The sequence below is a fragment of the Alternaria ethzedia genome, assembly GCF_023757985.1.
Source record: "Alternaria ethzedia strain BMP 0044 chromosome Unknown scaffold_7, whole genome shotgun sequence".
In the NCBI taxonomy this organism is placed as follows: domain Eukaryota; kingdom Fungi; phylum Ascomycota; class Dothideomycetes; order Pleosporales; family Pleosporaceae; genus Alternaria; species Alternaria ethzedia.
This window is the reverse complement of record NW_026056200.1, coordinates 1,139,469-1,153,782: the sequence shown is the minus strand read 5'-3', so window position 1 is coordinate 1,153,782 and position 14,314 is coordinate 1,139,469. Positions and strand designations below refer to the sequence as shown.

Genomic DNA, 14,314 nt, shown 5'->3' with positions numbered 1-14,314 from the left:
CTCTGTAGCTACGAGCACGACGGTGAAAGCGGTCGAGTATAACGCGGGCGTCTACGTGACCTCTCCATCGCTCTCTGGACAGCCGCATGAGATCGCCGCTGACGCCCAGGTGGATAGCTCCGCCCGGTGTTAGCCTCAAATGGCAAGGCGGCATCGTTAAACCCATGTCATCCTGCACCCCTCATGCAACACCCGATGTTAGACATGGCCGCAGTCGGCCGTGATGAACGTCTCTCTGCAGCTGCCAATGTGCATACAGAACGCGACATTTGTGTTCATGAGACCAGCACAGTCTGTGCAGTTCACAAGTGACACAGCTATCTCGAGTTGCTTACATTCTTGAGGGGAAAAAAATATGAACTTCATTAAGGGCAAATTATCATTATTGTTACAAATACAAGAAGGCACCCCTGAGCTCCTCAGACCGTCATGTGCGGATGCTGCTGTGGCTCTAGCAATGTCTCGCCCCTACTAGCTGAGCTCAGACTTTCCGGTATGGTGATAAAGGGCCCCCAAGCAGAGCCTCTAGTACGCACTGTCTCTTCGTGTATTGTGATGAAGCAATTGTCCTGCCCACTGGCTCTCTTGACGTCCTGGAGCGGCCATTCGCCCATGTCGAGTGCTTTGTGCTGGCTAAAGGCATCGATCTGAACAGGCCGCGATGGCACTCTGTTGACCTTCACTGGCGTTGCGCTTCGTTCTTCCTTTTGAGTACTGCGAAACAAGAGACGCAGGAATGGTATAGATGCAGAGATTATGCCGCTGTTGGTCTCAACCTGACCCCACAGGAGTAGGTCGTTTCCAAAGCGGGCAGAGTTGGAGGGCGACTCAGCCCATAGCATCATGACCCACATGCGTACGGACGATGCGGTTATAGCCATGATGCCAACTGAGAAGATGCCGATGAGTGCTAGACGTTTGGTCATAGCTATGCGAAGACTGAGAAGTGTTGGAAGGGGAAGCATGAGGATGATGATGTCGGTTATCAGGTTGGATGCCGAGGAGAACACCCATAGCTTGATGGGGTCAAAGCATTTGACTGGCTTTCGGTGGGCGTTAGGGTTGCGATCGAACTGAGCGAAGTAGTTGGTTGTCGACCAAGCGTCTGATGGGTTCTCGCATTGGAAGGTAGATGCCATACTTGCAGCAAACGTGTACATGCAGACGAAAGCGATCGTAGCATAAACGAGCTTGCGGAACGTGCGGTTTGCGGCGATGGCGCGGTAGAAGAATAGGATACTGAGCTTGACGAAGCCCAGCCCGATGGTGTAGGTCAAGCGGTAGACCCACCATGATATGAGATTGCCACGGACTTGCGGCTCGATCAGGGGCCGCTTCTCCTGGATGGATGTTAGACATTGTTGTTGGCTGAACTTTGGTCTCTCTCACTGGATTGAATAGATAGCTTGGACGAGTATGGGCGCTGGTCTCATCTTGATAGAAGTTCACCACGAAGTTGCCCCATGTAACTACCTGAATCTCATTAGCTTTATCGTCGAGGAGACGAGACTCAGACTTACAAGAGCCACAAACATGAGGTGATCGCTAGCACTGACAGTTCCCATCAAAAACCATCTGCAATAGTATCTGTTCGAGGACGTCAGCCTGTTGCCATATCACATCAACGCCAATTAGTCCTACCGCAACGCTACGATGACGGTCGACATCGTCGTGAGTATCGCCCCAACAATCACCACCACATATCCCGGCCGGAAGTACATGTTGAATGGCTGCGCGTGAAGCACAACAAGGAGAGTATCTAGGCTCGATTGAACGATTCGACGTGTGCAACAATGCGCCCGGACAGCAAGAGAAGAAAACGGATGTATGAACAAACATGAACATGAACAAAGTGAGTCGGGCCTGAGCGTTCGGTTATGAGGACGGATACAAAATGCAAACCTGAGGATTCCCCAGATTCTGCACAAGCGGGAGGGAGTGTCCCATAGGCCGTGTGGCGCTCCTTACGCGTGTGAACAAGCATTACTATCCCAGCTGTGGCGATCATGCGAGAGAAGCGACCGGATGGCTCGACGCGAAGTGAACCATAGTACATGTCTGGAGAATGCGATTGGTCTATGGCATCGAGAAAGTTCGCAGCTAGCGAATGATGCAAGGCTTAGAAACCGTTGTATAACATCGGGCAGCCATATGATCGGCCCGTAGCCTTGAAGAATCCACAGGAATCCACAATGGCATGCTATGAAGGAACAAAATGGGGCTGCGTCGTGATCTTGGCGCATGTGGTACGATCAGGATAGAGACGCTATCTCTATGCTGGGCTACGGAAGTCATGCGCGCTAAGTCCAAAACAGGTACTAACCGTGAAAGGAAAAGAGACAGCGGCCATGTGGCTAGATTCGGGTAGCTAAAGGCTTGCATGATGTGATGGGCTCGGCAGCAGAGCTTCCATCAGACCCACTTTTAGCCGGGTGGGCGTTGTGACGTGAGTGTCAGAGACCCTGAGGCTGAAACGCTTGTTGCACGCGTTACTCAACAACGAGGGCCTGAGGCGATAGACGAACGACGATGTCGCATTCGGATGCTGTTACGTAGTCTACCAATTGAAATGCTCGGGCATCGTGCTGGTTAGGAGAGCTCGATGGGATCGTGCATATTGAGCCTAGACCGCCCTCAAAAGATTGCCGATCAAATACTGTAACGACGCACCCTGGATTGTGGGTACTTGAAGGGAAGATAGGAAACATGAAGTTGCAATGAAGTCGGCAGTCTCCTGGTAAGCCGGGATGAGGATGGAAAACGACGTCGCAAGGCAAGATAGAATGCTGTACCTGATTGAGGCGGTACAGAAGGCCGGCCTCGAAACAAGGGATCGTAGGAAACGTCAAACCCCGGTAGAAGAGGTGTAGAGCCCACCGCTGCAACACAGTTAGTAGCACTTTCCTGTGATCACAGTCTGATGTTCGTGGGAGTTGCAGCGGGGGGTGCTCTCAAACATCTGCGGGGTGACGACTGCCGAGCGCTACACAAAGGTCGGCATCTGAAGGCCGCTTACACCGATGCGCAAGTTGAGTTTGGAGGTGGCTGGCGGCGCCCATGAGTCGTTGTTGAGGGAGAAAGCAGCCGTAAGACAAGCCAAGGATTCGGACACACCCTGAGTGAGAATGACTCACCGCTGCGCGCTATGATTGGACCATTGGGTGGCTTTAAGTGGGGCTGTGAACATCATCCGGGGACCACACTTTGGACTAAGGCACCGCAGCTGCAAGCCTCAGGCTTGCGTTCAGCGAAAAGGGCGTACGGGGTTTTGGCGACGGAACGTCCGGTTAGGTTCCCAAAGCGAGTACGATTTGGCAGATAATGGTGTTGTTGATGTAGGACATCGTCGAGGGTGTTGCTCACTTCGACTCATTGTGAGGTTGATGGACGTCTTCAAGGGCTCAATTTGTGTAGATATAGGCTCTTACTCATTATGAGCCAGAGTGATTGTCGCGGAAGATGAATGCAAACATCAGTATAAACTGAGGACAGTGCAACACAGTCATATGTAGAACAGATATTGAATTCATCATTTGACGAGATTGACAGTGAGTGTACACCACCAGAACCCTACAACCTCTGAGATTAAACCCTATTTTGCCGATCTGAATATCGCCCTGAACAGGCGTACCATGATCCGACCCATTGTCCGACATCGTCTGAAAGGAGGCCTCTCTAGATGATGAAACAGGAAAGATTAGGCCACCACATGCTGACAGACCGATACAGGGTTACTTGTGAGAACGGAGCAGGGCACGAAGCGTCTCGACCTCTCCCTCCAACCTGGCGTTGCGGACTTTGAGGTCGTCTCGCTCGGCTTTGACTTCCTTGAGTTCGGTCTCGAGGGTACTCATTTGATCGACGCGCTTTTGGCGGTAGCGACGGGCAGCAAGGGTGTTTGCCTTTCGCTTCTCAACTCGGCAGGAGGGTTCTGAGTCCTTGGGGCTGTTCTTTGTAGATGACAATTTGGACGACGAGATTTGCTCAGGAGGTGATGAGCTCTGATCCTTGTGACTTGTCGAGGAAGAACCAGAATGAGAGTAATCTACGTAGATTAGTTACTGGAGAATTGACAAGCGTGGCGTGGTCTTTACCTCTGGTCATCAGCGCAGATGTGTTCATAGTGTTGATATTGCCCATGCCAGGCGGCATGGTAAGCATGTTCATGTTGTCTTCCGCGATCGAAAGTGAAGTAGGCCCGCCAGGAAGCAGTTGCGTGCCATCGCCAAGATATTGTGAGTCAGAATGGGGGAAGAGGTCCCAGTCCGGAGTGGTATGGAAAGAAGGGTCCGGTGCAAGTAGGCCACCTGTCAAGGCGGCGGACGAGGAAGTAGAAGATAGAAGTGAAGGGGTATCGAACAGAGCACTGTTATTATCGGCGGTCGAGTAGGAGAGTGCAAACTCCCAATTAATTGACTGACTTCCAGGGTGGTTTGGCGACGAGACGGAGTTGCTGTGGCTGCCAGTACAGGCGGGCGAGTTCGCTTGGAACGAATCGCATGGAGAAGATTGAATACTGCATTTCGGGATGTTAAAGGGCGGGTCCTGGTACCCGCTGGTGAAATCGAAGAAATCGTCAAGTGAAATTGGAAACTATCTGAAGGCGCCCAGCACTGGGTGATGAGCGCGAAGTTTGGTGACGAGAGGAAGAGGAGCGCGGGGTGGCTTCTCTTTATACGGGAGGACGGTGCCTAGGTGGGTTTGATTAGGGCTGATGGCTGATGGCATGCGCTAGCGGCCTACCCCGGTCGCAGTTTCCTGCAACTTTGAATGTAACCCGGCTGCGCCCACCAGCATCGGCAAGCACAGCCCACACCGACGACATGGCTACGATACACTCCTCACGATTACTACGGCCCAATCTCGCATTGGTGCAACAGGACACGGTGCTGTCTTTCCTGGTGCCGTCGGTCCAATGCGCGCGCTTCTCCACATCACCCGCCCGATGGAAAAGAGACAACAACAGCAACAGAGGCAATTCCGCCGTCAGAGCTACCGGTCTGCGTCCTAGACAAACATTATCCGTCAAGGAGAAAGATTTCGCAAAGCAGCGGTTGCCCAAGCCCGTCAAGATCGAGCAGGAAGTGACTGGCACACCCGACCACGGCCTGTGGGATTTCTTCAAGGACCAGCAGCTCTTGCAGACACCAGTAGAAGAGCAGAAACACGGTAGGCTGCCATTGGTTCCGTGACGGGAAGCGGGTAACTGACAGAGGCACAGGAAGGTCGTGGACTGTTGGCGAGCTGCGCAGTCGAGACTGGGACACCCTGCACCAGCTGTGGTGGGTATGCGTGAAGGAGCGGAATCGTCTTGCGACCGAAAAGCTTGAGCGAAAGCGTCTGGACGCGGGCTACGGCGACTTCGAAAATGAGGAGCGAGACAAAACGGTGCAGGAGACGATGAAGGCGATTCTTGACACATTGGCCGAGCGACACCAGGCATACCAGGAAGCCTATGTGCTAGCGCAGAGCGATCCAGATATCGACTTGTCGAGGACAGACGGTCCACAGTACACTCAAACACCATACGTACGTACAACTTCTCAGGATGGCTATCCACATGCTGACCAATTTGTAGGAACCCGTAGAAGCAGACGAGACGCCGTACGAGACTCCGGCCGAGCAAACCATCGAAGAGCCCTCGAAAGACAAAGTACTTCCAGAACCCGAAGTGCAACCGAAGGAGAAGGTGAATCACGCATAATGAGGTTCATGGGTGCAGGTGGCATATGCGCCTGGGTAGCTACCCGGCGAGGAATGTACCTGTTGAAACTTTTGCAACGGTACGGACATCGTGCAAATGTGACTACGATCATAAACGCATCGCATATGGGACGGCGAACGGGGAGCACTGCTAGTGCAGTGAGGATGCTGTATAGATTAGGGTGGCCAGGGCGGCCTCTGTAGCATATCGCGTGTATCACAATCAGTCATGAAATCAATGAAGTGCACTAGTCAAGCGTATGCTAACCGCGACGAGTTATGAAAGTAATGCGAGCATAAACAGCCCTGGAGGTCGACCAGATTGGCGAGGCGCTTCCCAGAGAGAGCTACAACCCCACATCCATCACACCGCCTAGGGCTAACACCGCCTGTCCACGCGCCTTCTTAGCGGACACCCTCTACCGCAATCCTCAACTTTCTTATTCTGCACCCGACATCTGACAGCCATGGACGAGATTGCCCCCGAATACGACGTAGTGGTCCTGGGAACAGGTGGGTTGCCCTTACCCCACCTACGTAACGCTGCCGTCGCGGAAGCTAACTATCTCCAGGTCTCACGGAATGTGTACTTTCAGGGTAACACACGGACGCGTGCCAGCTTCCGAGTCCATACTGACATGCTTGCAGAGTCCTTAGTGTCAAGGGCAAAAAGGTGCTCCACATCGACCGCAACGACCACTATGGCGGGTATGTTATCTGAACAGGTACCCTGAGGGGCGAGAGCTAACAGGAAGCAGTGAGGCAGCATCGCTGAACATTGAAGCTGTAAGTTCTCAACAAGCCTGGCAGTCCAACACATGCTAACCCGGTGACTAGCTCTTCAAGCGGTACGGCCAGACCGAGGGCGAGCCATGGAAGAAGTACGGTCGCGTCAACGACTGGAACATCGACCTCGTCCCCAAGCTGCTCATGTCCAACGGTGAACTCACCAACATTCTCGTTTCCACCGACGTCACCAAATACCTCGAGTTCAAGCAGATCGCCGGCAGCTACGTACAACAGGGCAACGGCGCCAAGGCAACCGTCGCAAAGGTCCCCTCAGATGCTGGCGAGGCGCTGCGATCGCCTCTCATGGGTCTCTTCGAGAAGCGTCGGGCGAGGAACTTCCTCGAGTGGGTTGGCGCTTACAACGCGGATGACCCAGCGTCACACAAGGGTACGGATGCTCAAGTGAAAAGGAATAGAGAATGGTGACTGACATCTGACGCAGGCATCGATATCCAGAACTGCACCATGAAGGACGTATACGACAAGTTCGGCCTTGAGGCTACCACTCGCGATTTCATCGGTCACTCCATGGCCTTGTACCCCACCGACGACTACATCACACAGAAGGGGCAAGCAAATGAGGCCGTCCAGCGCATCAGGCTCTACGTCAACTCCATGGCACGCTACGGAAAGTCGCCTTACATCTACCCGCTCTACGGTTTGGGAGAGCTTCCTCAGGGCTTCGCTCGTCTCTCTGCTATCTACGGTGGTACCTACATGCTGAACACCGACGTCGACGAGTTCCTCTACGAAGGCGACAAGGTTGTGGGTATCAAGGCCACCATGAAGGAGAAGGACGACGCTGGCGAGGGCATGAAGTTTGAGACCAAGGCAGGAAAGATCCTCGCCGACCCCTCATACTTCCCCGGCAAGGCGCGTGTTACTGGACATTTGCTCAAGGCCATTTGCATTCTGAACCACCCAATCCCCAACACAGCCGATGCCGACTCACTGCAACTGATCATTCCTCAGTCTCAGGTCGGACGCAAGCACGGTACGTATACACCCGTGTGCCCATAGAACCCTTGCTGACAATTTCCGCTAGACATCTACATCGCTGTCGTCTCGTCTGCACACAACGTCTGCCCCAAGGGCTACTACATCGCCATTGTCTCCACCATCGCTGAGGGCGACAGCAACCACCACCTTGAGCTCCAGCCCGGTCTTGACCGTCTCGGAAAGATCGAGGAGAAGTTCATGGGCCCAGCTATCCCACTCTACGAGCCAATTGAGAGCGGTGCCAAGGACAACATCTTCATGTCAAAGAGCTACGACGCTACTAGCCACTTTGAGACAACGACTGGTATGTTTCCGGTGTCTGAAATGGTGCACGAAATACTGATATATGACAGATGACATCAAGGACATTTACCAGCGGGCCGAGGGCCACGAGCTGGTTGTCGAGGGTCTGAGAGAGGGCGCGAACTTCAATGTTGAGGAATAGACGGGCTCCACGAGGGAACGGATGATACAAGCATCAACGGTCTTTTAGGTATATCGTTTGGTAATCGGTAAAGACTTGGCTTCTATAACGACTTTCATTCTCAACATGTGTGAATGCGTGATGCTGCGGAGCTCGAGCTCGGTATTTCCTATTTGGGCGATGAGATCGGTCCCTTCCAATTCGACCACCACGCGCGTCTCGACGAACGTGTCAGTCCAGCCCAGATCAAGGTGGATAACAAGTCAAAGCTGCATCCATTCGTAGCGTATTGAGTCGTGATGTTGTACCTGTGCCTATGACGATGGTAGATCTTGGCAGGGATACCTCCATGGCTCCGCAACCATCTGAGTACTGCAACGCGTCCACAAAACGTGTCCTCGAAGCGCATTGCTGTTCCCACACTCCTTTACCATGGCGCAATTCGGTCGCTACAGGTTCCTGCTTGTAGCAGTAGTGTTCCATCTGGTGTACATCTATACAATATTCAGCATACATTTCACAAGTCCGATTGTCCATGGCATGCGCGAGCACCGCGTGGAGACGCAGGAGGCTCCCGCGAAACGTTTAGTGCTTTTTGTTGGTGAGTCGCGTCAAATGGGCCTCCATTCAGCACTGACAGTATTACAGGCGACGGACTCCGTGCAGACAAGGCATTTCAGTCGTTTCCTAACCCTGATCCCAATCCTCCGACCCCTCTCGCAGACAATACGAGCGACCCGAGACCCCTCGCCCCGTACCTCCGCTCTCGCGTCCTAGAACATGGCACCTTTGGCGTCTCCCATACACGTGTACCCACCGAGTCGCGCCCCGGACATGTTGCGCTCATCGCAGGCTTATACGAGGATGTCTCAGCGGTCACGACTGGCTGGAAGCTGAACCCGGTCAACTTCGACAGCGTCTTCAATCGAAGCCGGCATACATGGAGCTGGGGTAGTCCTGACATTCTTCCCATGTTTGAGGCGGGCGCTGTTCCTGGGAGAGTCGACGCATACTGCTATGGTGCTGAGGAAGAGGATTCCTCCAAAGACGCCTGGGTGTTAGACGAATGGGTGTTTGAGCGCGTCAAGAAGCTCTTTGCGGACGCCAAAACGAATGCGACACTGGATGCAGAATTGAGGCAGGAGAAGAACGTCTTCTTCCTCCACTTGCTTGGAATCGACACCACAGGCCATGCGCATCGACCATATTCGTGGCAATACTTGCACAACATTCAGATTGTGGACCGTGGAGTTCGGGAGATTACGGAGCTTATCGAAGAGTTCTACAACGATGACAAGACGTCCTTTGTGTTCACAGCGGACCACGGCATGAGCGACTGGGGAAGCCATGGAGACGGACATCCAGACAATACGCGCACACCCTTGATTGCATGGGGTGCTGGTGTTGCAGCCCCATTGAAGAACGCATCAGGCGTTGCGAAAGGCCACACCGAGTTTTCTTCTGACTGGAACTTGGACGAGGTCGAACGACACGACGTTGACCAAGCCGACGTCGCGGCATTGATGGCGTACCTGGTCGGTCTGGACTTTCCCACCAACTCTGTCGGAGTCTTGCCGCTCTCTTATCTTGACAAAGACCCCAAAGCCAAGGCTGAGGCTCTTCTTGCCAACGCTAAGGAAATACTGGAAATGTATCACGTCAAAGAGGATATCAAGAAGTCGACACAACTCCACTACAAGCCGTTCTCTGGCCTTGGTGACGAGGCACATTCTGTCGAACATCGCATTGCGGAAATACAAGCGTTCATCGACAAGGGCAACGATGTAGAAGCTATCCGTGAGACTTACGAGCTCATCGACCTTGGTCTCGAAGGATTGCGGTACTTGCAGACGTACGATTGGCTCTTCCTACGGACGCTGGTGACTGCCGGCTATGTGGGATGGATCGTGTTCGCTATCACGACAGTCATTGACCTGCATGTGCTCACCGAACATGTGCCAGCACAAAGAACGGCGGCCAGTATGGTGGTGTTCTCTTCTGTGTTTGTTGCGCTCTGTGGAGTATTCTTCAAACAGGAATCACCGATCGTCTACTACGCATACGCCGTTTTCCCTGTCTTGTTTTGGGAGGAAGTCTTTGCGCAGAGGCTGTCGCTCGTCAAGGGCAGCAAGGTTCTGTTTGGTCATCTAAACTCAGGCGCCGATGTTGCAAAGCTTGTATTTGCGACTCTTGGCTTTTTTGGTCTCCTCGAAGCTTTGGTAAGTAGGCCATGTACAGAAGGACACGATGGTACTAACTCAGAGATAGGTACAAAGCTACTTCGTCAGGGAAATCTACACCGTATGCTACCTGGTTGCAACATTGTGGCCAGCAGTCTATGGACAGGACTTTGTGAAGAAGAACATGGCGACAGTTGCCACTTGGGTCCTGTCTTGCATAGGCATGAGCGCTTTCACGCTACTTCCAGCCAACAAGGCAGAGGACACTCGTCTGATGTAAGTGCGCCGCTTTTCATGATCGAGTTTGAACTAATGATATGCAGTCTTCTTGGAGGCGCATTGATGTTTGTCATCGGCGCGCTTTACCTGCTCTTTGAGAAGAGCATTCTCGAAGACGGTAAATCCGAAGCCGAACTTGCCAAGCATGAACTCAACAACAACTCTCGCATTATACTGGGCGCCCAACTCGGTCTTGTAGTGCTGTCCATGATTGTCACGAAAAGCAGCAGCGGATACCTCCAAGCGCGCGTAGGCATACCATTCGGCGTTTTGACAGTGACACGAGCAACGCTGTTGGCCTCACTCGTCGTCCCTCAACTGCATGGTCTCTACCCGAACACACACTACGTCCACCGTCTCGTAGTCATCTTCCTGCAGTTTGCGCCGACATTCATCATCCTCTCGATCTCGTACGAAGGGCTATTTTACTTCGCCTTCTGCATGTGTCTGTTCAGCTGGATGCGCCTCGAGCACCAGGTGTACATGCATAACTCGGCCAACCCATCGACTGCAGCCATTACATCGGATCCGGCCAAGCCTACCATGGACGCTGCATCCGATCGCCTCAACTCGCTCCAAAAGGGGGAGTACAGAACATTGACTCTAGCCGACGCCCGCATCGCCCTCTTCTTCATCTTCTTCATCCAGTCGGCCTTTTTCAGCGCATCCAACATCGCGTCGGTGTCGTCCTTCTCGCTCGATGCCGTCTACCGCCTGGTGCCCATTTTCGATCCCTTCTCTCAAGGCGCACTTCTCATGCTCAAGCTCATGGTGCCATTTGCGGCTCTCTCGGCCAATTTCGGTCTGCTCAACCGCCGTCTGGGTGTGGCGCCGTCGGCCCTCTTCATGGTGGTGATGGCGGTTAGTGATGTCATGACGCTGAGCTTCTTCTACATGGTCAAAGACGAGGGGAGCTGGCTGGAGATTGGAACGACGATTAGTCACTTTGTTATTGCGAGTTTGCTGGGTGTGTTTGTTAGCGGACTCGAGATTTACAGCGAGTGGACTATTCGGGGGGTGGAGTTTGGCGGTAGCAAGAAAACGCAGGGGAATGGGACCGTCAACGGAAAGGCTAGTGGGAAGGTAGAGTAGTTGATGTATGGTGTAGTTGTAGTGCGTCTAAAATTAGTTTTATATGCGAGCATGGACAATCACCTCACACAAGGGAAAGACCGGACGTGTGCGTTGGAGTCGACATTACTATACAAACATCAGTTTGAGAATTGTTACGGCAGTGTAGTCTTATCGGTTCTGCAGAAGTGGCTGTCCAGTTTTCTTTTCGACAGGGTGTGATGTTCCAACCCTGTTGAGATAGGGGAATCAATGATGGAAAAGTATGGTTCACTACGGCAACGGTAGGATCGCTAGAGGCGCTGTACCAAACACGCAGGAAGCGCACGTTGACTGGAGCTAGGAAGATGCATGCTTCCGAGATGAGCTTGGGTTGCCGGGCAACATTGCGCTGTGCAAGTACGTGAATCGGTCGTGATGCTCTGGAAGCGACGGCAGCCGCGTGGGGAAGGCGAGGTCGCTTGAAGGAGCATCACCGTGCTGTCTCGTTATCAGGCGAGATGGGCGGACGGCAGGCTCGAAGCGGTCTCGAGAGGTGTGATGTGGCTGGGGACGGGCGGCTGGGAAGGCTCGGCTCCACAAACTAGCGGGGGCCTGCGGATGCTGCGCTGGGCGGCATGCGAGGATGGTCCTACCCAACGCACGACTATACAAAGCCTACGCTCGTCAACAACATCCGTTCGGCGCATTATTACCTCCGCTACCGTCTGCGGCGCATTGTTTACCTCCATCGCTCCGCAAAAGACATATAGTCCGTCTTGTGCGACGCGCCGTGTGTGTGTGCGACGCAGCGCATCATCGATAGTCGTGTTATCGTGTCTTGGAACCAGGGGCCCGCCCCAACCACCGCCGCCAACAGCAGCCCGTCGTTCAACCTCGCACTTTTCCTGCGAATCGAAAGCCTAAATCCCACACGCCCAACCATTCTTTATTCGTATCTCCAGGCGCAATCTCGCTTCCTCTGAACTGCCAGCTTATAACACCGCCGGCCTTCACCCTTCGCTGCAGACTCTTCTTTTCGCATAATGTTCTTCAAACGGTAAGTCGGACCTGCTACGCGCTGCATCTGGTGACGCGCACTAACTTTGCATAGTCGGTCCCGAGCCAATTCTTACGTCGACAACAGTGAGAACCCGCGCTCGCAGTCATTCGACGATTACACAGATAAGCGCCCCGAGTCGAGCCGTAAGGAGTCCCACCACAGCCAGCCCTTTTCCCCTACCGAGGAGCCGGACATGTATCCCCGCCAGCAGCAACCCCAAGAGCCGACGTACGCGCAGAGTGCTCCCCCAACCCACAACAACATGCCCATCCGCTCCCAGCAGGTGCCCCCGACCGGCAGCAGCGCCCCGATGGGGCTCGGCATGCCCGACCTCATCACCGCTGCCTTCAACCAGGCCGTCCAGCCCTACACGGAGAAGATTGAGCAGCTCGAGAGCCAGCTCGCCGACATGCAGAACTGGGTCGACCAGCTCGAGCAGCAGCGCGCCGAGGTGCACAACTGGATCGACAAGCGCGGACTGCGCCCAGGTAAGCCGCCTGCACTGCTCGCTGCACCACTCTGTACTGACCTGCCCAGATGTTCCTGCCTCAATTGCTAAGATCATGGACACGACCACCGCCGACGCTGCGCCCACACTCAACGCCCAGCTCGACCGCAAGATCACCATCGTCAACTTCGACCTGCACCGCCTGCAGGACGACCTCAACGACTCCATCTCCTCGTCACACTTTGCCTCGGCCATGCTGAAGTTCCTGCCCGACATCCAGCGCCTGACACTCCTCCCGTCCGGCCCGCGCTACGCCTTCGACCTCATCCTGAAGCTCGGCGGCAACCTCAACTCACACGGCGGCATCGACAGTGCTGATGCCGGCGACATAGCAGCCCGCCGCGACTTCTACAACCGCCTCGACGAGACCATGGTCGATGTCGTCCAGCGCCGCTTCGGCGAGGGCGAGGGCTGGGACGTCAAGCGCGAGATCAAGCGCATCGAGAAGACAGCCAGCTACCTCAAGACCTACGGCGTCGAGCCATACTTCCCCTCAACGCTTGAGATGATGAAGCGCGAGATGGAGTTCCAACCGCACCCCAACGGCGGTGTTCCCAATGGCGGAACAGGAACCCCACCGCGGTACCATTAGATCTCTTGAGTGTGTGAGCTGAGGTGTGCTGACAGTCTGTAGTCCGAGGGAGTCGATCGAACAGAGGATAGATGCGAAGCTGGAGAAGCTGGCACAACTCCAACAAGCTATCAAGAAGTGTCGAAGTGCGCAGGACAGCTTGGGCCAATTGCATTCGTTCGACGACAGGAAGCCCGGGCGCTCTTCGGGGCCTCCCCCGCCGCTCCCTCCACGTCCTCCGCCTCAGCCGCCTACTAGACCTGCGCCACCTCCACCCGGATCTATCTCGGATCTCTGTCTTGGTGTTGGCGCCGCTCCGGCTGCTTGATGAAACTTGTACTTAATACTCTTGATTGAACGAATTTCCTTGATGTGTTGCATGAAGCGGGGAAGGGAAGGAATTGGGGCTAAATTGGGGTGTGGTTCTTCTTCTGCATCATACCCGAGCATTTTTGGTAAATGGCGGCGTTTTGGGAATTGGGTAGCCTCTTGCATGTAGCTCGCGGCGTACATTTAGTATAGTTGTCGCTTCTTTTGAAGTAGTAATTGAGAACATGACTGAAAATGTTGGTACATCAAGATGAAAACATGCGAAACGAGTGAGCCAACCTCAACGGAGGCTCCAGGGTATTGAGTTCTTCCCTTGGACGAGGTGGGGAAGGTGAGAGTTTCCGAAGTTGTGTTTGACTGGACTGCATGCGTCGTAAAGAACACTCGCTATCGATATGGTGATGCGCTGACAGTGCAC

The 14,314-nt window shown here is 54.0% G+C and overlaps 5 protein-coding genes across 5 annotated transcripts; 4 read left to right on the top strand and 1 right to left on the bottom strand.

The window, feature by feature from the left end:
• Positions 1–419: 419 nt before the first annotated feature.
• On the bottom strand, positions 420–1,667 carry J4E87_004210 (uncharacterized protein; the record flags this gene model as incomplete). Its single annotated transcript, XM_049375833.1, has 2 exons — positions 420–1,340; positions 1,659–1,667. The coding sequence occupies 2 exons, from the start codon at positions 1,665–1,667 to the stop codon at positions 420–422; spliced, it is 930 nt and encodes a 309-aa protein (XP_049234818.1).
• A 3,156-nt stretch (positions 1,668–4,823) lies between these two features.
• On the top strand, positions 4,824–5,704 carry MRPL4 (54S ribosomal protein L4 mitochondrial; the record flags this gene model as incomplete). Its single annotated transcript, XM_049375832.1, has 3 exons — positions 4,824–5,169; positions 5,222–5,529; positions 5,579–5,704. The coding sequence occupies 3 exons, from the start codon at positions 4,824–4,826 to the stop codon at positions 5,702–5,704; spliced, it is 780 nt and encodes a 259-aa protein (XP_049234817.1).
• Positions 5,705–6,404: 700 nt separating this feature from the next.
• GDI1 (Rab GDP dissociation inhibitor alpha) lies at positions 6,405–7,936 on the top strand (the record flags this gene model as incomplete). The annotated part of the gene is made up of 6 exons (XM_049375831.1): positions 6,405–6,411; positions 6,455–6,489; positions 6,541–6,880; positions 6,935–7,486; positions 7,538–7,795; positions 7,845–7,936. 6 exons carry the CDS (start codon positions 6,405–6,407, stop codon positions 7,934–7,936), a joined length of 1,284 nt encoding a protein of 427 aa, XP_049234816.1.
• Positions 7,937–8,347: 411 nt separating this feature from the next.
• Positions 8,348–11,466, top strand: MCD4 (Glycosyl phosphatidyl inositol anchor synthesis; the record flags this gene model as incomplete). The annotated part of the gene is made up of 4 exons (XM_049375830.1): positions 8,348–8,516; positions 8,564–10,134; positions 10,184–10,371; positions 10,419–11,466. The coding sequence occupies 4 exons, from the start codon at positions 8,348–8,350 to the stop codon at positions 11,464–11,466; spliced, it is 2,976 nt and encodes a 991-aa protein (XP_049234815.1).
• A 1,004-nt stretch (positions 11,467–12,470) lies between these two features.
• J4E87_004206 (uncharacterized protein) lies at positions 12,471–13,894 on the top strand (the record flags this gene model as incomplete). The annotated part of the gene is made up of 4 exons (XM_049375829.1): positions 12,471–12,484; positions 12,539–12,975; positions 13,025–13,577; positions 13,630–13,894. The coding sequence occupies 4 exons, from the start codon at positions 12,471–12,473 to the stop codon at positions 13,892–13,894; spliced, it is 1,269 nt and encodes a 422-aa protein (XP_049234814.1).
• Between the last annotated feature and the right edge of the window lie 420 nt (positions 13,895–14,314).